A 25685-nucleotide genomic window follows, 5' to 3' on the forward strand; every position below is an offset into this window, starting at 1 on the left:
AAGTAAGATCAGATCTTCAAGCTAATCTTTTGTTGTGTTCAATCAAGTCACATTATGTCTTTATAAAACAGATGAAAGCCAGTTTCCAAACTGGGATACAACACTCTATAGAATATTCCTGAAGGAACTTGTAGCGTTTCACACGGAAGTGTAACTCTACAGTGTATCATCTTACATTTGCTATGTATGCCTGATAACCTGACAACCTCCTCATTCGCCTTTATATTATGTAAGTTCTTAGGTCTGATTGGGGCTTACTTTCAGTCATGCGTCTCTGGGCATGGGTATATGCACACTCAAGTGCAGGCACCTCAGAGATCAGAGGCACTGGCTCCTCCCAGAGCCAGAGTTACAGGTAGTTATGAGCTGCCTGACGTAGGTGCTGAGAACAGAGCTGGGTTTGTAGAAGAGCAGCCAGTGCTCTTAACCACTGAGCCACCTCTCCGGACCCTTGTTTTATTTTTTTAAGACTGAGCTCAGCCTGGCCTTAAACTCAGTCGACTGCTTCAGCTTCCTGAATGCTGGTTGGAGTTTCTACTCTGACCTACTCTGTTGAAGAGACTGTGAGGAGCTGATGGGAGCTGCGCTGAAGGAGGATCTCAGGAATCGGGAACGCACACCGGGAAGCACCAGGGGTTCTTCAGTCTAGGATGAGAGTCAGTTGGGGATACTTGCATTTACGATATCCAGACTTAGGACTGTGTGACACCGGATTAAAGAGGAAGACCAATCACACAAGCATGGTTGAGCGCATTAGTGTTTACAGAGTTCACTCCTAGGAACTTAACAATTTATTAATGAAACACCACAGACATATTTAATTTAAGTATACTAAAAGACACAAGTTACACTGTAAAAATTTTCCACATTAACTATTTTTAGCACAGTTACCACAAAAATACCTATCAAGTATTCTTCAGGAATCCTAGTTTCAGTATCAAGACTCGGTCTGTGCAAACAGGCTCAGGAACTGTCTGTCCGCTTTCCAGCTTGCTCTCCCTTCATGACTAGCAGGCATTTCCTTCAGTGTTCAGAGAAAGTGTTCCAGCTTTACTTCAAGAGAACATTAGTGAGTTCCTACGGATAATCATTCCAGTTCCCATCCCTCTTTACTACTTAGACCGTCTTCATCCAAGAAACGATGGGATTTTTATTTTCTTTGTTCCTTTTATGAAAATAATGTATTTGGAGTAAATGTCATTAGCTGGAATTAGCATATTTTATTTCCAACAATGCTAAATCCTATCTTCCTTGCTGAACAGTAGCGAGAAATACTACAGAAGAGTAGAACTCAAGCAGCACTCCTATTTCTGGCGCATTTTGGGAAAAACTAGTCTTCTCGATGAACTGTTTATTAAGTAGTGCACGGGTGCTGCAAGCATGTTCTAGAATCTACTGGATGGAATACTGAGTAGGGCCAGCCGTGGCACTGCTTCCTCGTGTTGGTTTTTCTTAAGCACACTAACCATTTTAGAACAAAGCCCCACAACACCCCTGTGAGGTAGGCGCTGTTGACACCCACCTTACCCGGAAGGAGTGAGTAACCACTCTATATAGTAAAAAGGCAGACGGCACTCACTGAGTGCTCTACCAAGAACAAATTCGGAAACGGCCTCTGCTTTTCCCCAGAAAACATCTACACGTAGGATCTAAAAAGAAGGGAAGAGTTAAAGTTGGCCCAAGCAGAAAAGACCTATCTAGTATCTGCCTAGTACACAAGACGAGTGACAGGAATTGAGCTTGTTTTACCAGGCCTTTAAAACGTTACCCAGCAGGCTACACCTCAACACAAGAGGGCGACATCTGGCAACAAAGTACATATGGCAACTCCTGGTTCAACTCGGCAACCATTTCACAAAACACAGCTAGAGAGTGGGGGAGGGGAGCTCCATTTTGCAGATGTGACAGAAAGTAAAGGTTGTTCCTGGAAAACCTTTTAAAATATGAATACTCCCCCCCCCCCACAATGAAGAATCATGTCTGAAAACCAAAACCAAAACTGCCCAGGCTGTAGGTGTTATAGTGTATGCCTGTTACCCTAGGCACTTAGGAGGTGGATAAGGATTGTTTCAAGTCTCAGGCCGGCGTGGGCCATACAGTAAGACCCAATCTCAAAGAAACCCAAATGAGCTGGAGAGAGGACTGGTGATTCAGGGTACTTGCTGCTCCTGCAGAGAACCTGGTTCAGTTCCAGCACCCACATGAATTCTAAAGGTTCTGATGCCCTTTCTGGCCTCCACAATTACGGTGTACATGCTGTGCAGAGAAACGCGTGGAGGCAGAACACCCTAACACATACCATAAAGGTAAATATATCTTTCTTAAAAATCAAAACAAAGCAACAGCAGTCCCACACCACTTACTACATGCCTCAGTAGAAATTAGCTTTAGGGAACTTTTTCTATTAAATGAAACACACATCTCTACTTCCTAAAACAAAACATTATTGAAGACTGAGAAAATTTTGGTTTTTTGTTTGCTTGTTTGTTGTTGTTGTTGTTTCTCTTGAGACAGGTCTTGCCATATAGCTCCAGGTTAGTCCTGAATTTACAAGCCTGCCTTGGTCTACTGACAGCTGGGATTAGACGGGCAAGACCCAGCATTCTGTCTTTTTAGTTCTCAGTATAAAAATAACTTTATGAATAACAAGAATCAGGTGAAGTTCTCAGTGCTAAAGAACTTTAATAACGGGCACCAGGTGAACCAATATTTTTTGAAGCTCCCTAGCAATAGAGTTCCACTCGTTAGTTTTGTATGTGAGGAGTATGTATGTGCATGCGTGTGCACCCATGTGGGTACATGTTGCGACTAGAGACTGACTCAATCAATCACTTTCTCCCTCAATCGATCTCTGCCTCGGAGTCTCAGTGAACTTGCAGCTTGCTCTTTCTGTAAGGCTGGCTGGCCTGAGCGCCCCTGATATCTTCCTGTCTCTGCTCCCCAACCAGCACTGGACCAGCACTGGACCTTACCACACCTATGTCAGGTTCAAATGCATAAACAGTAATCACGTTACTCACAGAGCCATTTCCCCAGGCTCTAGGTATTTACTAGGTATTTTATTTACTGATACATTTTTTATTAACTCTTTGAGACCTTCATATATATAGTTCCACTTTAAACAGACAGTGCCTGGTGTCTAACATGGCCACCAGCCGTTGGCAAACTCCTTTAGCACTTCTCTGGATTGTCTTGAGCTGCTGTACCCACTCACCTACCCTGAAAGCATATCTCCACTCCCACCCTAATAAGGGCTTTGTGGGTCAGACTTGGTATGCAGGGAGGACTAGAAAAGCTGAAGAGTAAAGTTTTACTTTGAGAAGGCTAGAGGAGCCTGACGTGAGGAGGGTGCACCTATACTGTAACACCAGGGCTTGGGGGTGGAGGCAGGCAGATCAGGAGCTGAAGGCCAACTTCAGCTATGTTGTGAGTCTAAGGCCAGCCCAGGCTCTATCTCAAAAAACCCCTTATCTCATTATAAATATATTGAGATATAACTCTATCCCTCAAAAAGTTAAAGGTAGGGAATATATCCTAAATAACCTAAAATACATGAAGTCAGTATTCGAGTTTCTGTAAGATTAAATCACTGAAGGTGGTGTAACCGAGTAATTGCTTTGAGGACTTAAGTTTAAGATAATATGTAATTATGACCCCCTCCCCATAACACCACACTAGTTTAACCACCCCCAATACAATCCGTTCTACCACTAGCTAGGTTTTGCTCTCAAAACACGTATCAGTCTTGATCCCAGAGGCTAATTCTCTAATCAGAAATTCAGTTACCTTAGAACAGTGCCCAGTTGGGTACTTCACTTAGCCCCTGAAAGTTACCAGTCTGAAGGCTGGCCCGGGCTACATACAGCCCATGACGCCAGCGGTAGGAGGCAGGGAGAAAACAATGTGAGTTCAAGTCTAGCCTGGGCCGAATAGCAAGAATGTCTCAAAAATGTTAAAACTACTTTGTTTTGGAGTGGTATCTGGGTGTGTCTGTTCTGTCTGAGAGAAGGTCTCACTATGACACTCTAACTGGTCTGGAGCACACCATATAAATCAGGATGGCCTCGAACTCAGTGATCAGCCTCACAAGTTCTGGGATTAAAGGCCCAAGCCACCATCTCTGAAACTTTGTTATTCAACTGAACTCACCATTTACCCAGGAAAAAATAAAACAAAACAAAACAAACTTTTGTTTCAGAATTAGCTGAGTCACTCTGACCTGCTGACAGACAGAGGAGGTGGACTCTTAAATGTCTTCAGAGGTATGCACCTGAGTGGGGTTAGCATCGGGTCGAAATTAAATGGATACATTGAGGTATCTGAGAGACCGCACATGCCCCATGGTCCTGGCCACCTGGGAAGCTCAAGCAGAAAACTGCTTGTGTCCAAGATTTTAAGGCCAACCTGGTAACATAGCAGGACTCTAGTTTACAATCTGAGAGGAGGGTGAGGGTGTGTGTGTGTGTGTGTGTGTGTGTGTATGTCAAGATCAACTCAAATGTTCTTTACATGTCTGTGAGGCTTAGACTTTAAGAGGGGAGGGAGGGGGGCTGTTCTACTGTCTCTCTTGCCTTCTGATCCTTGAGAACAGAATTCAAGTTTAAATAACACTTCAGAAACAATGAAATTTGATGGACGACTTGTTAGGTACAGAAAATGCATCACTTAGTCCAACAACATTCATTTTCCTGGAGTTTTAAGTTTCTAAGTGTCGCCACTATAAAAGGGAAGTGAGTATATTCACAAAAGGAGAGCTGCCAGCATGGGTTTTAAATAGGCCTGGAACACTTAAGGCATCCACTCCACTGGTTTTACTAACAGAAAAGTGAAAGTCACGCCACTGTAAAATTACCTTCAGGAGTGACTTTCAGAAAACTACCATCAACCCAGGCAGCCTTGACAAGTGTGTGACACTAAGTCAGGGAGACGATGTGTATTTTAGGATTTTCCTCTTCAAACCTAGTTGAACCTCCTGGTATAAACATCTGAAAGTCTCTAAGAACACACTGTAGATCTGCCTACTCCTACCGAGGTTTGCCGAGGTTAGCTCACACAGACCCGCAGCTGTGCTCCATTTATGTCAATGCTCTGTTTCTCAGTTCAAGACTTCTTTACCACTGACTTCTCCTATCCTTCCTTTTTTAGCTGAGATAGTTTTATTAAAAATGAGGTATACTTGATGTTTAGTAAATAAAAGGCCATGTAGGAGGTTGGAATGCTAGTAAATACAGTTAAAACTACTCTTGATTTGGTATAGCCATGTCTTGAAACAAAGCAAACTTTTTATACATTATATAGTTATACATTAAAATAACTGATTATTTTCTATATATAGTTATACATTAAAATAACTATTGATTTCCTATATGGCAGAAAATATTTAAAAATCATTTTCCTAAGAACATAATTCATATGAAACATAAGACACGAGTGACAGGTTAGAAGTGTGTTTGTGTGTGAGCATGTGAATGTGTGCTGGACACTGAACCTAGGGCCTCACACATGCTAGGCAAGCACTCTACAGAGCAGCTTCATTTCCAGTCTCTAAAATATTCTTTAAAACAGATCTCATCTGCTTCATATTCAAGTTCATTTTACTGACCCTACAACCTGGAAAAACAAAGAGATTTTATAAATAATCACTTACTCTAAAGTTTCTACATTAACTTCTGATTTTCAAATAATGATTTAATTTATAAAAAAGCTCATAGGATACTTTGAAGGTTACGTTTATAGCCATGTCTGTGATGAGAACTAGTGTGTACCACCTCAAAACTAGTGACAGATTAAGTCAAAGACCACTAGGAGGTAACTAACTTATGAAGTAGAAATGGCACGTGAATCTCTTCCAAGATTGGTATAAACATTCTAAAGGAGACGGTGCTACTCAACAAGGATGGTGTCCACACCTCCTTGTGTCATCTCTGACTCTAAGGCACAAGGCAAGTCTAAATGTTCTTGTGACAAGCGAGAGCTTTTTAAGGAGACATCGGGCCAGCTGTCACAATACTGCTGAAACCTCTGGGCCAGTGAATTTCCAAACCTTTGGCATCGGTTGTATCTGTAGGATTTACCTTTGTGTGTATACATGTGTTCCAGTAACTGGCTCTTTCGAAGAAATTTATGACCACAGATGGTACAACTGATTTTTCTTTTCCTTGAAAAAGAAAAATTACAGTTTAACTCCACCGGCTCTGTGTCTTTGGAGATCACAGACACTTGGCTGATCTGCAAGGGCTCTGAGGGGCCCCGGCCTGAGTGCTCAGGCGGACGCGGCTGCTGCCCATCCTCCTCGGCAAGGAAGGAGCCGAGCCTCCGGCACTCAAGAGCTTCACTGCTGCCACTAAGTGGATGCACTTCACCAAGGTCATTACTTTCCAAAATGGAAGCAGGGACACCAAACGGGAGAGATCCAGACACATGGGTATGGAGGTGCTGTCTCAGGTTACTTCGGGACTCAAAACGCTCCCCACAGTAATGGCATAAGTGGACTTTGACACTGTTTTCTGTAAAAGAGGAGCCAGTCACCTCTGATGAGGACGAGGAGTGGCTTTGGGAGATCACAGACTCTGGATCACATCTCTCCTGTTTGATGGTCACTGGGGGCTTCTGGTGCTCCTCCAGGGCCTGGGCAGCAGGATGGGCCCTTTGCTGCTCCGCACCGCCATCATCTAGTCCAATTGCAAGGGAAAGCTGCAGCTGGGGGTGGTCACCCGGGGCAGCAGCTCTATTTCCACTGCTACTGGGAGGAGTGTCTTTGATCTCCAGCCCTTGTTTGACAGCTGTTTTCTGGGTTGTTGAAATCTGAATACCATACAAATTTGATGTCTGCACAGTCTCTGGTGAGAACACTTGATTCATTTCAGTTGCAATGTGAGAAAGGTAGTCAGCATGAAGGAATCGGATCCCTTCCTCCAAACGACTATGATCCACAATCTGTTTTGGCCCTTTTCCTGTGTACATAATATGCAACAAGTAGCTGAATATATCGGGCTGGATGTCAGCTGGCTGTATTTTTATGCATTCACTGTTAAAACAAAAACAAACCCACACAAAATGAAATACAACCTAGTTGGCCTTTTGGTTTCTAACAATTTTAGGTTAAAACAAATTCTTCCTCTGAGGTTTAAATCTGGCAATCTGCCTTGATGAAATACAACAGCAAACACCACTTTTTGATTTGACTGCTCTTACAGTTCATCAACAAGCCTTTTTTTTTTTTTTTTTTAAAGATTTATTTATTATATACAAGTCCACTGTCGCTGTCTTCAGTCACACCAGAAGAGGGCATCAGATCCCATTACAAATGGTTGTGAGCCACCATGTGGTTGCTAGAATTTGAACTCGGACTTCTGGAAGAGCAGTCAGTGCTCTTAACCACTGAGCCATCTCTCCAGTCCATCAACAAGCCTTTATGTGCCCAACCTATTGGCTAACAGCAGGAAAGACTGAGCTGTTCAGACTAGTTCAGCACCAGGGGTCTCCTAAGCAGTCCGATCTGTTCTAGGTGCAGGAGGACAGAGAGAATGACTAGAATAGGTGATCTGCTTTTATAGTGAACATAGAGTGAAAGGGACTAGACACGGGAACTCGAAGGCTTGCCTATGTGCTGCTGTTCACTGTGCCATTGTTTACAGCAGCTAAAAGCTAGAAACAGCTAAGGACCCACCAATAGATGAATGGAGCCAGGTATTGTGGTGCAGCCTTTATTCCAAGCACTTGGGAAGCTGAGGCAGGTGAATCTCTTTGAGATTGAGGCCAGCCTGGTCTAAAGAGAGAGTTCCAGAACAGCCAGAGCTATATAGACAGACCCTGTCTCAAAAAAGAAAGAATAAAGGAAAAAACAAAAAAAGAAAGAGACAAAAAACAGGTAAACAAGTGGGCTGTATGTTATTCTGCCATAAAAACAAGGAAGTTCTGGTATGGGTTATAACTTTGAACTCTTGAAAAAAATATAAGTTTAAAAAAAAAAAAAAAAGACATAAAAGGCCAGAAATTGGGGTTGGGGATTTAGCTCAGTGGTAGGCGCTTGCCTAGCAAAGCGCAAGGCCCTGGGTTGGTCCCCAGCTCCAAAAAAAAAAAAAAAAAAAAAAAAGGCCAGAAATTGTATGGTACCATGCCCATGAATTATCTAAAACAAAGCAGGGCCTTCAATCCCAGCACTCGTGGACAGCCAGGAATAAAGAAACCCTCTCTGGAAAAACAAACAAACAAACAAACAAACCAACGAAAGGAGAAATATCTAAGACAACACTTTCAAAGAGACGGAACTGAGCTGGACAAAGGGTTCTGTGGTTAAAGATACTTGCTGTTCTTCTAGAAGACCTGGTTCTGATTCCCAGCACCCATATGGCGGCTCATAATTGTCTGTAATTCCAGTTCCAGGGGACCAGATGCCCTCTCTGGTTTAGTGAGCACCAGGCATGCAAGTGAAGCAAATATATACATTCAGGCCACACACCCATATACAAGGGACAAGGACAGAGATATATGGGGTTGGGGAAGACTCAGTTAAATACGGGGTGGTTACAGGAGGCTGAAGGAGAATGGAGAGTTACTCCTTACTAGGTACAGTGTTTCTGGTAGAAGTGATGAAAAAGTTTTGCAAACAGCTGTGACAGTTGCGGGTAACATTATGAATGCAATTACTGCCATTTAGATGGATGATTTCAAATTGTTAATTATAGAGAGACCCTCCTCTGAAAACCAAAACCAGGGGCCTGGAGAGATGGCTCAGTGGTTAAGAGCACTAACTGCTCTGACAGAGGACCTGGCTTCAGTTTCAAACAACCAAACACTCAGACATATAAAAAATCTTAAAAAACAAAAAACAAAATGACAATCAAAACAACCAAAAGCAAAGCAAACCAAATAAAAATATTAGTAACTTTAAAGGTATACAAGGAAACTGTTAATATTTAAAATGTAAATGACGCTATGTTTTGGCTTCTAAATCTTTAAATTACCAATGAATACAAGTATACTTCTGAAAAGCATTCGAGTAATTTCAAACTCAATATGGTACATAGCATAACATAGCAGACCTCTGTGAAATTAAAGTAGAACGCCAAAAGCAGCTGATGCACTTGAAGCAGCAGTAGACAGCATCGGTGAACTCAGTTCCCCTGAAGCAGTTTATTCTGGGAGCTGGCATATTGACAATCTAGTCTCTCGGGTCCTTAATCCTGACATCCCTGCTTCCCCTCGCAGGTTTCACTCTTTGATCTGCACTGTCTATTTATCTACATGTTCAGTGACATGCATTCTGGGGGTGTAAATTCAAAATTCTGTTATGTGAAGGTGTTTGATCTATACAAACACAGCCCAAGGCAGGCCTCACCTTCACAATGCCTGTGTTTAGATAGCACAGGTGCTTTAGAAGCTAACCAGCTCACAGCTCAGAGCAGACTGAGGGGAGATGGCATTTGTAATGTTGTGAGTGTAATCTACAGTGTCACATCAGAGACAAAACTCCTCTAGCAGGATTTCACTCCAACCCAATCTTTGTACCATGCCACACTTTCTAGCCATCTTATCTACTCTGTTGTCTGAATGGTCATATCTGCATTTTATATTACCTTTGCTTGTGTGGTGGTTTGTATATGCTTGGCCCAGGGAGTGGCACTGTTAGGAGGTGTAGCCTTGTTGAAGTAGGTGTGGCCTTGTTGGAGTAGCTGTGTCACTGTGGGTGTGGGCTTTGAGACCATCACTTTAGCTGCCTGGAAGTCAGTATTCTGCTAGCAGCCTTCAGATGAAGATGTAGAACTCTCAGCTCCTCCTGTACTGTATCTGCCTAGATGCTGCCATGCTCCCACCTTGATGATAATGGACTGAACCTCTGAATCCGTAAGCCAGCCCTGATTAAATGTTGTCCTTGGTCATGGTGTCGGTTCACAGCAGTAGAACCCTAACTGAGACAGCCTGTTTCTTTCTTTTTTTAGACAGGGTTTTAGTATGTAGTCCAGGCCTGACACTTGCAGTATAGTACAGGCTGACCCCAAACTCACAGTGATTCTCCTGTCTCTGTACCTAAAATGCTAGGATTACATTAGCCACCACATCTGGCTGGGCTAAGCCTTTAATCAACCTTAGTTATGCTTGTTTTTATGACTATGCTCTACCATGGATACCATGTACTGAGTTTAACAGAGATACATAAAAGCTACAGACCAAACCATGACCCATGCTATTTCCCCTCCAACTGCAACACTCTTCCTAATATCCGTCTGCAACCTCTGAAAGACTCTTCACTTCTCAGATTTGTAAAGTCTGTTTCACACTTCTCAAAATGGGCCTGCTAGAACTCTTCTACTCTGAGTACACCTTGATGTCTGACACCACATTACCAAGAGCAAAGCTCTGTTCTAAACATTTTTTTTTTTTATTTCTTTTTTTTTTTTTTTTCCAGGGCTGGGGACCGAACCCAGGACCTTGCACTTCCTAGGCAAGCGCTCTACCACTGAGCCAAATCCCCAACCCCCTGTTCTAAACATTTTAATGGCACTAATCCACTTAATCTTTTAGTACCCAAAAGGAGAGTATATACTGTAGCATTTAACAGACAAGAGAGCTGAGTGTTAGGGTTTGAAGGTGAAATGTTCCCTGGAGGCTCAGGTGTACAATCTCACAACCATGGTGGCCATCTGACAGGCTTTGGGGAAGTGACTAGATCACGAGGTCTCTGGTTTCACTGGTGTGCTCACCACTCAAGAAGTCACATGTCATGTGACTGCATTACTTGGAGATGGGAAACACTAGGAAATGGGGCCAAGGTGGAAGAAGAGTCACTAAGAGCACACCTGCCAGGGCTGTTATCCAGTCCCTGGTCACTGCACTGTTCCTGCTTTCTCCTGCCTACCTCGAAGTGGGTAGCTTTTCTGTTATCCTTTCTCTCATGCTATCTCTGTCTTCCCAGTCTTAAAAGTAATGGGGAGCAGGCCAGCTGCAAGTGGGCTAAAGCCTGTGACTGTAAGCACAACAAATCCTTGTTTTCTTAGGCATTTTGTCACAGCACCAGGAGTGACTAGCACAAGACAGCTCAACTATTTGCTTTACATTTGACTCTCTATCAGGCTATAGATTTCTCAAAGGCAGAGTATAAGTTACTTATGACTGTACTGTAGCTCAATCTCTAATATATATGTACTTAGGAAATATTTAAATGTTTGAACAGTTAAATAAACATATAATTGGGATTTGACTCCTCAGTTTCATGTAAGGTCCTTTAAAAACAAACAAAACAACAACCCACCCAGTACACAGGGAACCAAGCCTGGTGGCTTGGGCCTATGGTTCTAGCTACTGAAAGCTGAGGCAGGAAGATCACAAGTTCAAGGTCCTCCTGGGCTACAGAGTAAGTTCAAGGGCAGTCTGGGCAACTTAGTGAGACTCTATCTCAAAATTTATAAAAAATAATGAATAAATAAGCAAGCAAAATTCTAGAATTGTCTAAGCCTAGACTAGACTAAATTAATCTTTTCCCAGAGCTCAGAATTTGAATTCCCATATTATCTAAATTCAAAAAATGCAAAAAGAATTAAAAAAAACACAAAACTAAAACAATGTGAAACAAATACTCTGTTACTGGTGATGTCCAGTATGTGATGGTACAATGTGACACTGAAAGGATGCTACACAGAAATCAACAGCCTCGTGCTTAAGTACACAGTTTAGCTTCAGAGTTAGTTATACCTGAGCCCAGCTGATCAGTTATTTAACCCTGCATGGGCCATTTAACAGCTCAGTCTCAGTTGCCTTTTCCCTAACACCAGGATAACAGTGGAATTTACATGATAGGATTTGATGGTTGGGTATTAGTTAAGACTTTTTTGTTGGTAGAGGGTTTGATCTCATTAGGTAGCCTTGGTTGGCCTAGAACTCACCATGTAGACAAGTTGTCCTCAAACTCAGAGATCCCCTTCCCTCTGCCACCTGAGGTAAGATGAAAGGAATGCAGCCCCACACTGGACTGGGCTAAGCCTTTAATCAAGTTGAGTTATACATGTTTTCATTAAGTATGTTCTACCACAGATACCATGTACTGAGCTTAATACTGAAATATATATGTGTATGTGTGTGCATGTGTGTGTTAGTATAATTAAAATTTTGTGGGGGCTGGAGAGATGGCTCAGTGGTTAAGAGCACTGACTGCTCTTCCAGAGGTCCTGAGTTCAATTCTCAGCAACCACATGGTGGCTCACAACCATCTGTAATGAGATCTGATGCCCTCTGGTGTGTCGGAAGACAGCTACAATGTACTTACATATAATAAATAAAATAAAAATTTCTATTAGGATAACCCAATAATAAGCCCTTAAACCAATGATTTTCAATCTGTGGGTTGAAACCCGTCTGGGGTCAAATAATCCTTTCATGGGTCAACTATCAGATATCCTACATATCAGTTATTTACATTATGATTCATAACAGTTAGCAAAGTTACGGTTATGAAATGGCAACAAAATAATTTCAATGTTGGGGGTTACCACAACACGAGGGACTGTATTAAAGGTCTCAGCATTAGAAAGGTTGAGAAACCACTGCCTTGAATGATATTATAAGGCATATATATCACAATATTAAAAAATTCTTCTCATTTACAAAAGCCGCTTCTTACCTTGTTTGGTGAATAAAAATCATCTTGAAATAGTTAGAAAAAGCAGCAAGTACTGCTCGGTGGGCTTTGAAGTAAACGTCTCCAATAGCAACTGTGCAGTCACATAGAAAACCAAATTCTCGCTGCATGTTCAGCTGCTGCAGAAGCACAAGGCTATGGCTAGCAGTATCCATTGTGGCTCTGAGAAAAACCAACACAAATATATGTTTGGGATATATAGATTTTTATATACATACAGACATGTATACATATGCACACACATATACACACATATGTATGTATATACATATACATATACATATACATACATACATACATACATATATATATACATACACAAACCTGGTTACACTTCCCACAAACCTAGAGCATTAAGGCCTCATTTTAAATGAAAATATTCAACACAGTTGACTTCGCTATCTACCATTAAATCCCTTAATTATGACACTGAGATAAACTCTACTGGACAGTAAGACAGTCTTTTTAAGCAAGGTAGAAGGTGATTTGTGTAAGGGAGAGAAATGCTCATGCTTTTCCATGTGACCATGTTTCAATTTCCTGTATGTGTACCTTATCAAACCCAGGGCCTTGCCCATGCTAGGCGAGCCCCACTCCTACTCTCCTTCAGTTTAAAGCACCCGGGGCTTTGTCTACACCAGAAACACTCTACTACTGAGCTCTACCCCCATCTTTAGATCACGTTTCTAACATTGTTTCTTAACTGGAGAGATGAAATAAGATACTGATATGTGACTCAGAGTTACATGAGATAACTTAGTGAAAACTGGGTTGTAATGTTACCTGTAAGTGGGAATAACAGGGCACCCTACCTGGTTGTGAGCCTCAGTCATCTATCTCTCCAGCCTGGTGGGCATCCTACCTGGACTAGAACTGTCCATTTTCTTCTGAGATCCTCTGGCATTCCGGAGACACTGGCCTCCTGACTGTCATGAAATGTTTGTGGGACTTAGCAGTCACAGATGTCAAGCTATACCCTTATTTATATGGGGTCTGGGAGCTCATTAGAAAGAATCTACAACCTGATTTCATACACACCAGGATGCAGATTCTCCGTGGTAAGAAAAGGAAGACCTGGCAAATGGGCCTCAAGGGGAAAATCCTGCATGAGGATATGCAAGTAAGTCCTGGCCACAACAGACTGTGTAACTGTGACTGTAAGCAACAAAGACACAGGAAAAGGGGTTGGGATTTAGCTCAGTGGTAGGCGCTTGCCCTATAAGCGCAAGGCCCTGGGTTGGTCCCCAGCTCTGAACAAAAAGAAAAAAAAAAAAAAAAAAAAGACACAGGAAAGTCAGTTTCAGGCAGGTGGGGGCTATTCTTCACTACCACCTTTGCCCTAGCTGTGCAAACAGCCTGGTGCTTTGGGGGAGGAAGGCAGCTGCAATTCAATGGGTGTCACTAAGTGTGGTAGTTAGAATATGTTTGGCTCCCGGTAGATTCATGCATTTCAATGCTTGGTCATAGGTGTGGACTTGTTAGAGGAAGTGCATCACTGTGTAGGTGGGCTTTGAGGTCTCCTATGCTCAAGCTCCGCCCTGTGTGAAATCCTCCTGGCTGCTTTTGGATCAACATGTAGAACTCTCAGCACCTTCTAAAGAACCAACGTCAGCCTGCAGGCTGCCATGCTTCCTGCTATGATGATAACGGACTGAACGAAACTGTAAGCCAGCCCCAATTAAATGTCCTTTACAAGAGTTGCCATGACCATGGTGTCTCCTCACAGCAATGAAACCCTAACACACTAGGGAACTGGGAGAACAAGCTTTGAAAGAGCAGATTCTGAAAGTGAGAATGAGGCTTCTTCTAGAGCCAGAGACCGAGGTCTGAGGTCAATGATTGAGGCTGGGGTAACCATCAAGAGATTAGCAATAGCATGGGTAGCAGACAGGTGAGCAACTCATGATGATATAATAAAGATAGATAACCCATTACAGTGCTTCCTGTGTGTTAGGCACTTTAACCCATTCTATTCTTAACAGAACTTCCCAAGCAAAGGAATATTAGGGTCCCTTTACAAGTCAGGACTGAATGACGGACACCCAAGATCACACTGCTAGTAAGGGGCAGAAGCTCCAAAGGCCAAATTCCCCATAGTCCCTAAAAGGAAACATGACCCACAGGTTAGAGAAGCCCTGAGAGAGGAGCTACTGACAACAACTGCACAGGAAGTTTAAGGAACATTAACAAGGAGGAGTTCTGGAGAGACCTGGATGTCCTGCTGGTTAAACAGATGATATACAACAACTATATATGCAAAGAAAGTCTAAATATAACAATGATAACATTATTATTGACAAAAGAACCCTTTATTAAAAACTGCAATATACTGCTGTGACACAATAAGAGACAGAATATACATAAAGAAAACTATGTGAAAGGAGCTGAGCTGTTATTTTACTTTTAAGCATGGGAGAAAACATTTTCCATAACTAACTTCCTGTCTGTGTATATGTCACTGGAAAGGTTCTGATTCACTCCTCAATAACTCTGGGTAAGAAACTAAGGAGTAGAGGTGAATGGCTGGCGGGGGACTATACTATCTCAACTCAAAATTATAAACAGTTCAGATAACAATAAAAATAAAAAAATAAGGGCTGGAGACACAGCTCAGTGGTTATGAGCGCTGACTGCTCTTCCAGAAGTCCTGAGTTCAATTCCCAGCAACCAGGTGGTGGCTCACAACCATCTGTAATGGGATTCGATGCCCTCTTCTGGTGTGTCTGAAGACAGTGACAGTGTACTCAGATACATAAAATAAATAAATCTTAAAAATAAATGAAATAAAAATAAAAAATAAGCCTACACACCCACCCTCAACACAGTAAATAATCATTACACACGGAAGAAATCCGTTGGCATGTCCCTTACTTCACCCTCCTCCTACCTTGCCTCAAATATAACCACCATCTTGAATTTAGTGTTTTTGACTTTTTTTTTTTTTTTTTTCGGAGCTGGGGACCGAACCCAGGGCCTTGCGCTCTACCACTTAGCTAAATCCCCAACCCCCTTTTTGACTTTCTTATATATCATCACATTCTGTGTAGGACTTTATCCCTGACCAAAGGTCAGTATTGTTTACAAGTTTTATTCTTCATAATTAACTAACTTTAAGAATTCCATAAGTTGATTCTTGTAACTCTATCCTCGGGACATTATTTTAAGAAAGGTTTTACTTATTTTGAATTATGTGTCTAAGTGTCTGTGTGTGGACATTGACCAAGAGTGTGGATGTTCCTGGAAGTGTTGGATCCCTGGGAGCCAAAGCTACAGGTGGTCTGGGAACCACTCTGTGTTGATAGGAATTGAACAGGAATTTTAAAGTGTTTTTGTATGCTGAAACTTCAAATACAGGCCTTTTAAAAATCTCCTTGTCATTGGATCAGGTTTCAGATCCCAACAATGATATAGCAAACCAGGTTTCTTGCAAAATGCCTTTACCTACAGCTTCTGGCCTCCATGTACCCATTCATATACACAAACATATGCAAACATAAATAAACTACAAGAATTTTTAACAATGTGTGTGTGTGTGTGTGTGTGTGTGTGTGTAAGTACTCTGTGTCACACATGGGGGACAATGACAGCTGAAGAAGATGTGTTGCAGTTCTATAATTCTACCATGTAGGTCCAGGGGTTCAAGCACAGGTTGTCAAGCTTGTCAGTAAACACACTTATTCCTGCGTGTGCCATGCATACCACGGTGTGCATGTGAAGGTCAGAGTACAATGTTGTGGGAGTTGGTTCTCTCTCTACTCTATAAGTTCCAGGGCTCAAGCTTAAGCCATCAGATTTGAGCAAGTGCCTTTATATGCTACGTCATCTTGCTGGTCCTTCCTCATATCAAAAAACAAAAACAAAACCCTTTGGGCATCACTGAAATAACTGAACAGAATCTACAGAAACTCGAGCCTGTCCTCTGAAACAACAAAGCTGCACACTTCGGGTCTTATTCCAAGAGGTTATTTGACCAAAGGTTACTCCTTACATCACCGCGCTTGCTTCTAAAATACCACTGATGACAAGGAGATGTTTAAAAGATCTATATTTGAAGTTTCAGCATACAAAAACACTTTAAAATCAATAAAGTGGCTCAAAGTAAAATACTCTAAGTCAGTTGTTTTAAAAAATGCTTCACAAAAAAACCCCCACCAAACTCTTGGGTCATAGGTATTTTCACCAGGTTTTCAAAAATAGCTTATATATACTCACTGGCATAACCATCTATCGAGCCATACAGAAATGAGAAATAGTATACACAAAGCTACAATACGGAGATCTTGTGGTTAATGGGTCGAGTAACAGTTAAAATTTTCATTTCCTCAGCAGATACTGAAACACACACATCAAAAGCACGCGTTGCACTAAGTTACAGGCCCAAAAAAAAAAAAAAGCATAAATGCTCAAGTCAAGAATACAGTCTTAGCAAGGAGATAAAACACAAGACAATAATCACACTACAAATTAAAAGTGTAAAGTGGCACCAGAACAGCTGGAGATGAGCACGAGAAGGCAAGGAAAACAAGACAAACTGGCTCAGACCGACCGATAAAACTGAGTAACGTTACTGGGAGGGGTGTGAATATTTTGATATCAGAATCCAATTCAGTATAAAGGGGGGAGGAGAAAAGGAGTAAACAGAAGGAAATGACAGGCTCAGCTCACTGAGGATTCGAAGTATAAGTGTATCCCAGTTGTGCCTGAAGGTACTTCCCCCCCCATACCCCCCACTTCCCTATCCCCCACCGCCCCCACCCCCTAAACTCTCCTGCCGTTTGCAATGAGCTGTGTAAGATGCTTGTGTAGGAACCTGACAGTTACTCCGTGGCAGGGAGAAGAGCATAGTACTGTAATCTTGGACTCTGAGACCCAACTACTTAAAGATTTTGTCAGCTCAGCCACTAACTAGGTCTGTGCTCCTGACAGGACATTCAGTTCCCCAGGCCTCCATAGCACTGATGAAGTATGTTCTGAGGGGTCAGATAAGCACTCAGGAGGCTGAGGCGGGAGGGTCTGGAATTTAAGGCCAGCCTGAACTCTAGTGAGACTTTGTTAATGAGGGTGTTGGGGGGGGTATATATATTTGACAGAAGAACATGTAGTAAGTGTTCAGTAAGTACTAGACAGTACCATCTAGGTCTGTCAGTCAAGGAGCCAACTAATGCCACGTAATGGCAGTGGGATGAAGGAAGAGAGCACGAGAGCCACACAGAACTGAGGCGACGTGGCAGCAGGCAGGCAGCAGGCAGGACACAGTCAACCACAGGCTGCAGGCTAAAGGTGAGTGGGTTACTAGAAGATGTCATTTATTTCTTCAGCGCACATTTTCACAGTAACTGCCATGTTTTTGGTGTTGAGATTAAGGTAAAACACCGGAGCTAGCCACAGGAACTGGCTTAGAGGAGGAGGTTTCTTACACAGGCAGTTCAAAGTGTCTACTCCAGGAAAGGGAAGTAGAAATGTCTGGTAATGAGTGGAGACAGCTCTAGAAAGAGCAGAGCCAAAGAGGGAGGAGGCCTCTGAAATGGCAAGATTGAAGTTTCTAAATATGCATGGAGCTATACAGTGAAGTCAAATTTAAAAAAAAACAAAAACAAAAAAAAAAAAAAAAAAAACAAAAAACATCAACAACAAAAAACAACTTTAAAAAGCTAAGTATGGGTTGGGCATGGTGGCACACACATGCTGTAAGCTACCCTGAATACTAGGGCCTGTATTCACAGATTCAAGGCTTGCCTGGGAGAGAACATAAGCTTAAGGCTGATGTGGGAAACTTAAGACTTTGTGTCAAAATAAAAATACTTTTTAAAAAGGGTCTAAATGATGGTGGAGGATTTGCCTAGCATGCATGAGCCCCCAGGTTCACTTTATAGTACTTTAAAAAGTATGAAAACTTGAAAAACAGAAAGGACACAATAAATCAAACCAAGAAAACCTGGGGACTGAGGAAAAGGCAGACCCTTGAGAGGAGGGAGCAGTGGTGGCCAGGGGGGCATGTGACCTACTCCAAGTGCAGGGAAGTGGCTGAAGCAAACTTTCTGACTCAAGAGGACCTCTCAGAGTAGAGGCAACAAAATTGGAGGTACGGTCAGGGTGGGGCCCTGAGGAAGCTGCAGACCTAAGAGCTCTGGGTGGAAGGTGAGTCCTCTTAGAGCTAGAAGACAAGCTCCAGATTAAACCAGGATGTTAGCTGGAGGGACTGAGGAGGGAGCATGTGCTAACTCACAAACTGTGAAGTCAGTCTATATGGAAAGGGAAAGGGGACCTAGAATACTAGCAGCCAATTAAGCTGTGTAGGGAACATTCATGCGCAATAATTTCTTCCTACTTTAGTTTCCATTTACCTATCCTCATAATCACTGATGCCTGCCTTTTCTAAGTGGTTAAACCCACTTTATGAGATCCCAGATTTTTTATTTTCAGGTCTAAAACTATTTCACCTCTTGCCTTACTTCTCCCCAACATGATTCCTTTCCTCCATCTTCAGGTAAGTTTGCCAGAATTTCTCAGGAAGATGCTGAACCCCAACCTGGCCATCGTGCCCTCCTAGACCTTGGTGTCATTCCTTTTACTAGAAGCCTTTTCCAGGCTGAGATTTCCTGTTTGCTTACAGCCTTATTTTACATCTTTGATCTACTAACTTCTGTGTTACTGTAGGGTTGGCTTTCTTCCTTTCTTTCTTTTTTTTTTCCCCGGAGCTGGGGACTAAACCCAGGGCCTTGCGCTTGCTAGGCAAGAGCTCTACCACTGAGCCAAATCCCCAACCCCGGGGTCGGCTTTCATTGATTAGAGTGATGGCCTCCTCGTCTTCTGGTTTTTTTTTTCTCTCATGTCTAGTCATTTATATACTAAAAACTATGATTTGGGGCTGTTGAGATGGCTTAGTGATGGAAAAGCTAACTGCTCTTGTAAAACACTTCGGTTCAGTTCCCAGGACCCACACAGCAACTCACAGCCTTTTCTGAGTCCAGTTCCAGAGGATCAATTGTCCTCTTCTGACTTCATGGACACCAGGTATGTACATGGTATACACACATACATGCAAAGCACCCATACATATAAAATAAACTATGGATGACGAAGAGCCTCTTATTCAGTAATATTCCTCCAAACAGTGATGTTTTTGTTTTTATAATTAACTTGGCTGAACTTAACACTCCCTTGATCTTGAGCTGCAACTGAGATCCGTGGCTTTTGGCCTTAGGTGCACTCATTGGAGGCTGCTGTAAACATGCCCAGTTCAGTGGTGACAAGATTCAGAGTATATACACATCACCCCAACATACCACTTCTTGAGTATCTCCCTCACTTTCCACCTGCATGTTGTGTGCTCTGTCCTTTTTCTTCTTCTAGCAATAGTTACCCCAGTTTTAGTCAGCCACTGTGCCACCAGGGCCATAAAAACAGAAACGACCACTGCTAACCCTTCTGCCAATTCAGTTTTCAGATACACACATGGTGACAAAACATAAATGCAGGCAAAACACCCACATACATAAAAACAATAAAAAATTTAGAAAGATAGATATAGTGTTAAACACTTGTCGTCCCAGTACTTGTGAAGCTGAAGTAGGATTTCTACAAATTCAATGTAAGCCAGGGCTACAGAGTAAGTTCAAGGCTGGCTGGCCTGGGCCTACCTAGCAAAAAAACAAAAAACAAAACAAAACAAAAAAATTAACAGAAAAGATTTTTGGCAGAAAAAAAAAGATGTAAAATAGGTTGCAGAAAATAATTTACCCTTCATTATTTAGAGAGGCAAAGAGTTTAAAAACTTTAAAAACATCTTTATTACAAAATTATTATTCTTAGTTATTTTATTCTGAGAATTTCATACATGCATACAAGGTATTTTTTTTATCATAATGTCCTCCCCATCCAAGCATCACACCCAAAGTAATATTTATAACAATAGGTTTAATATAGATAGTTATGAAACTATAAAAGCTTTATTTACTTTCTAGATAACTCCTTTTGGTTGACCTGCATTCTCAGATCAGCAGCAGCAGAACAGCCTAGAATACTCAGCTGCTCGTTCTCTCAGAATCTTTATCAGACTCTTAATCAATTATCAGTAAAAGACAGGAAAGTTGGCAGAGGAATGTGAAGCTTTTTTGAGCTACTTACTCATGGCTATAAATACAGAGGTTAAAAATCTCCAGTACTACATGATAAAACGCTCTCTACAACAAGTATAACTTGGTATTTGTAAAATGGTAATCACTTTTAGATGACTGTGGATGTTTGATTACCTAAGGAATGAATGAACTCATCTGGTTTTATTTGTGAGACAAGATCTCAGTATAACCTAGACTGGCTTAGAATTTACTACGTGGCCCAGGCTGACGCTCCTGAATAGTGGGATCATTAGCACATACCATAATTCCCAGCAAGTAAGGAAATGTTTACTATTTCATAAGTGTTCCAAAGACTCGTGTTGAGTACATTAGATAGACAAGTATCAGTGATTATCGTAAGTAAGACTTGAACTAAAAACTTAGGTGGTTTAAGGAATATAAGTAGTTAGACATGCTGTTATATACCTGTAATTCCAGCTCATAAAAGCATGAGACCTGAGCTTAGAAAAACCTATCTCAAAAAGAAAACAAACAGGAGACTTGGGGAAATAATTCAGTCAGTAAAGTGTCTGCCACTCACATATGAGGATCTGAGTTCAAATCCCCAGTACTCTTATAAACAAAAAAAAAGTGTGTGGGGTGCTGGGGCTGGAAACAAGGCTTAGTGGTTAAGAGCATTTGTTCTTGTAGAGACCTAAGTTCAATTTCCAGTACATGTATGGTAGGTCACAACCATCATTACTCCAGTTCCAGGGGCTCTAACAGTTTTTTGACCTCCATAGGCACTAGCAGTACACATGAACATGTAAACGAAACATTCATACATATAAAAACTTAAAAACTCTTTTCAAAAAATTAAAAATGTGTTAAGTGGGACCTGGGCAGATGGTTCAGCAGTTAAGATGTTCTTCCAGAGGACCTGAGCTTCATTCCCAATACCCACAATACCATGTCAGGAAGCTTATAGGTGTCTGTAATGGCAGCTCCAGGGATCTGACACCTTCTTCCTGTCCTCAAGGGTGCTGTACACATGCATGCGTGCGCGCGCACGCGCGCACACACACACACACACACACACACACACACACACACACACACACACACACACGCCTGCACACACAGGGAAATCCCCAGAGCTCACTGGCTAGCCAGGTTAGATCAATCAGTGAGCTCCACGTTCAGTGAGGAAGACACCCAAGGTCAGCCTTTGACCTCATATCCACACATAAACAGACACACACTCCTCAAAGAAAAGGAACAGAAATGAACTAAACTAATACATTGGTAGAGTGGTTGGAGACGAGGAAGGGTCACATTATTTCCAAACTTTTTGGTGAAAAGTATCTAGAAAAAAGAAGCATTTATTCTTATACCCCTTTAAATTTATTTCCATCGTGTCTAAAAATGATACAGGAACTGCCAAATTGGAAAATACAGGCAGAGATAAAACCTGCCAGGAACCCACTCACAGAGAATGTTAGAGAAGGAGATGTGGACGACACAGGAAAGGGCAGGTACATTCTAGAAACCTTCAATAGGGCAGTCTAGAGCCCTGGTCTGTGGGCAGGCAGCAGCCTTCCCACTCAGTGTGTGCATGAGTGCATGCATGCGTCTGTCTGATAAAGCACAAAGCCAATACAACTTAGAAATAAAAAGGAGATTCTTCTTGATTTATTATAAAGACTGTATTCTAATCAAGGCAAAAGAAGGTACTCACAGACCAGGGAAAGTGAAAGAGGGCAAAACTTGAAGAGACCCAGAGCACAGCAGGCAAGTGACTAAGCTTCTGTGTATAAGTAAACTACCATTTCCTTTGCCAGAAAATTACAGCTCCATGAACACACTATCAACCTAGCCTGAATAAGATCCTCTGCCTAAAAAGTCTGGTGTTTCAGAATAAGATATTGGTTTTGATCTGTAACTACAAAAGCAATTAATTATAAAAATTTCAAAACTTTAATAATATAAACACATTTTTCTTAAATAAGATTAATTTTTTTTTTAAAGAAAAGAAAAAGGGTTCAATAAAATGAGGACAGGAACCTAACAAAGGGTTGGAGATATAATGTATAGAGGCCTTACCTAGCATTCACGAGATGCCAGGTTTGATCCCCAGAGTACAACCAAGTACGATTAAAATTAATAACCGAATTTCATGTTGGCTTTGAGTACTGTCTTTTTCCTCCACCTTTTTGTGGAATGGTAAGGCAGGGCTCACTATGTAGCTCTGGCTGTCCTGGAACTTACTATGAAGACCAAGCCAGCCTTGAACTCACAGAGATGTGCCTGCCTCTGTCTCCCAAGTGCTGGGATCTAAAAGGTGTGCACTAGCATGCCTGGCAAAACATAATATATGTGTACTTGAATGAGTTCAGGCGCACCATATGTATGCAGGAATCTGTGGAAACCAGAAGGAAACAGAGCCTCTGGAACTGGAGTTATAGAAAGTTGTCAGGAGCCACACAGGTGCTGGAAATCAAACCTGGGCTGTCTCAACTGAGGAGCCATCTCCACAGTCTAAAGGGAAAAAACCTTGACTGAGGAACCTAACTAAACAGATGGTATGAAGTGGAGATCAAGGGATCTAACTCCATAGCTGGTGCAGGTAACTATCAACTGGAGCAGTCTTTTCTTTTTAGCTGTCTGGCAAAGGATTCAGATGCACATGCTCTGTGGAATAAATAAACAGAATGGGGGGAGGGGGCGCAACAGGAAGTGGTGCAGAACTACAATTCATCAAAATAAGAACACCTGTACTGCTTTCCTATGGGACCTCTATAATAATACTGCTCTACAGCTCTTCTCCAGCTCTTACTTCAAAAATGGACAAATTGGTCAGATACCACCAACGGCTTGCAGGGAATAAATCACTTTGGGTCAGTGGTAGGGAAGGCATTATGCAACACTTCCCAGCAGCACAGCCATGGCAGGAGATTTTACTGCCAAGCCACTTGGGCCCCTCCTCCTCAGCTAGACATCCTGGCTCCTTTGCATTCCCCTCAGGAGATAGGGTGGAAGTACATAGCTCTACTCTGTAAGGCATAGAGGGCAGCTGAAAGTCCTGCTTGGCCTCTCTGGGCAACCACAGGCGCCAATAAATGAGCCACAGGCGATTCTCTTACCCCCTTCCTGGGGAGCAAGACATAATGCAAAAGAGCACCAACTAGACTGGGAAGAAAGTGATCCAGACTTGCATTCCTTTGCAAAATACCCTGTCACCGCAGTCAGGTATCGCTCTCTGGCTCACTTCTGCAGGCTTAAAACATATTTGTAACAAGACAATACGACCGTTTTAGGGAATTCACCTATTAAAACAGCTGGCAAAACCTATAGCTAGAAGAAGACATTTATGACAGTCTAGTAGTGTGGGGGGGGGGTGGGTGGGTCTTCCTGTCGACCACCCTTGATGTTTCACTGCTTCCTAACTGCATCCCAACCATCTCAACTATTTCATGTCTATCCGTCCTACCTTCAGTCGGGCAGTGGCCGTGTACCCTTATCTAAAACATATCTAGGTTAAGGAAGAACTAGTGGCCAGGCGAGGTGGCATACACCTGTCGTCCCTGCACGCAGGAGCCTGATGTAAGGTCCACCACTAGGTCTACACTAGCCTGGAGTGTCAACCTGAGAAGTCCTGTAAACCTGATGTAATCACTTCTGGTGTACACACTGCCCAAAGCAGGATAAAGTGGCACTGCAGTCTTGGCACAACGGCCAGTTCGATGGCAAAAAGTGTCTGCAGCCCTGAAGCCTCATCATGGAAGGTGCAGAAACTTGACCAACACTATGCTCCGGGTGTTGGCTGTGAAACGAGGGATGGACTCGATAGAACTTAAGATCTTTTTCAGCTCTGAAAACCCTGATTCTAAGATGTACTTATCTGATCCTGTCAATCAACAGCTCTGCAGCTTTTAAAGGACTTGCTCGAGTCTCTAGAGGAAGAAGGCCAAGTTTAATCCCTTAGAGGGAGATGGGAGTTAATTTATAAAACACACAACACTAGCTGCTATCAGGTTCCAGGTACAGCGCTGTGCGTTGCCCAAGCAACTGATAACGGCTTGATTTCTCCAAATGAGTGCTGGGGAGATGATGATAAGATGGTGGCAAAACTCGAAAAGAAAATCATTTGGCTAAGAGGAAATACGTGAGAAAAAATTAATTATTGGGGTAGGGGGCTACTTGCCCTAGAAGCTAGGTACTCACAAACTGGATGGGGGAGGGGATATTGAGGGCTGCGCAGCCAGAACTGGATACCCGCCCACTAGCTAGAGCCTGTAGGCCTGGCGCGGCCGCCTGGGACCTAGCTGACACAGACGGACTGAAGCTTCTGCGCCCGGTCGGGGCCCGGCCCGCAGCGGGATGGGCTCCAAGGTTGTGCGGTTCCCGCGCGCGCCATCCCGCCCGCGTTAGGCCCCGGCGGCCCACGGCCAAGGGCGGCTCCGCGCGCCTAGCACTCGCTCGCCGTTGCTAATTTCCTCCTGGGCCCTGACTGACATCTCCAACGGACCAAAAACACCCCTCTCCCCAGCTACTTGCATCTGTCCCGCGACGGGTGCAGCTGCAGCCGCCGCCCCGGCGGCTCGCGGCGGGAGGGACTGAGCCCGGAGCAGCCCACAGGGGCAGGGCCGCGTTGCTTACCCAGACTCCGCCGCGGCGGCGGGCGGGCTTCTCTGTGCGGGAGGGGCGGGCTCCCGCGCGGCGCACAACACGCGGCTGCGCCCGCTCACGCACCCGGCGGGCTGCTCTCGCGCGGCTTCCCGCGCCCGGCCCACGTGACCGGGCTGCTGGGAAGCAAGCGGCACCCCAGCTGGTGTGCGTGCCTGCGTGCGTGCGTGCGCGCCGGCCGGAGTGGCCAAGGCGGGGGTCGGCCCGCGCTTGGGGCGCCTCTGCCACGGTCCCCAGTCGTGACTGGAGGCGGAAGTGTGGGGACAAGTTTGAGCGTCACAGGCTCCCCACACGTCTCAGCGTGACCC

The 25685-nt window shown here is 43.2% G+C and overlaps 1 protein-coding gene across 4 annotated transcripts; it reads right to left on the bottom strand.

The window, feature by feature from the left end:
- Positions 1–753: 753 nt before the first annotated feature.
- Positions 754–25685, bottom strand: Zbtb25 (zinc finger and BTB domain containing 25). 4 transcript variants are annotated; one of them, XM_032907959.1, is made up of 3 exons: positions 13497–13838; positions 12617–12796; positions 754–7027 (listed from the first exon to the last, which is right to left on the bottom strand). In XM_032907959.1, the coding sequence occupies exons 2-3, from the start codon at positions 12787–12789 to the stop codon at positions 5884–5886; spliced, it is 1317 nt and encodes a 438-aa protein (XP_032763850.1). In that variant the 5' UTR covers positions 12790–12796; positions 13497–13838; the 3' UTR covers positions 754–5883. The 4 variants fall into 4 exon arrangements, with proteins under 4 accessions (XP_032763850.1, XP_032763852.1, XP_032763851.1 ...); XM_032907961.1 differs by lacking the exon at positions 13497–13838 and adding an exon at positions 25351–25685 and having other exon boundaries at positions 5793–7027; XM_032907960.1 differs by lacking the exon at positions 13497–13838 and adding an exon at positions 25249–25326 and having other exon boundaries at positions 5793–7027.

This window comes from Rattus rattus, chromosome 7, assembly GCF_011064425.1.
Source record: "Rattus rattus isolate New Zealand chromosome 7, Rrattus_CSIRO_v1, whole genome shotgun sequence".
NCBI lineage: Eukaryota > Metazoa > Chordata > Mammalia > Rodentia > Muridae > Rattus > Rattus rattus.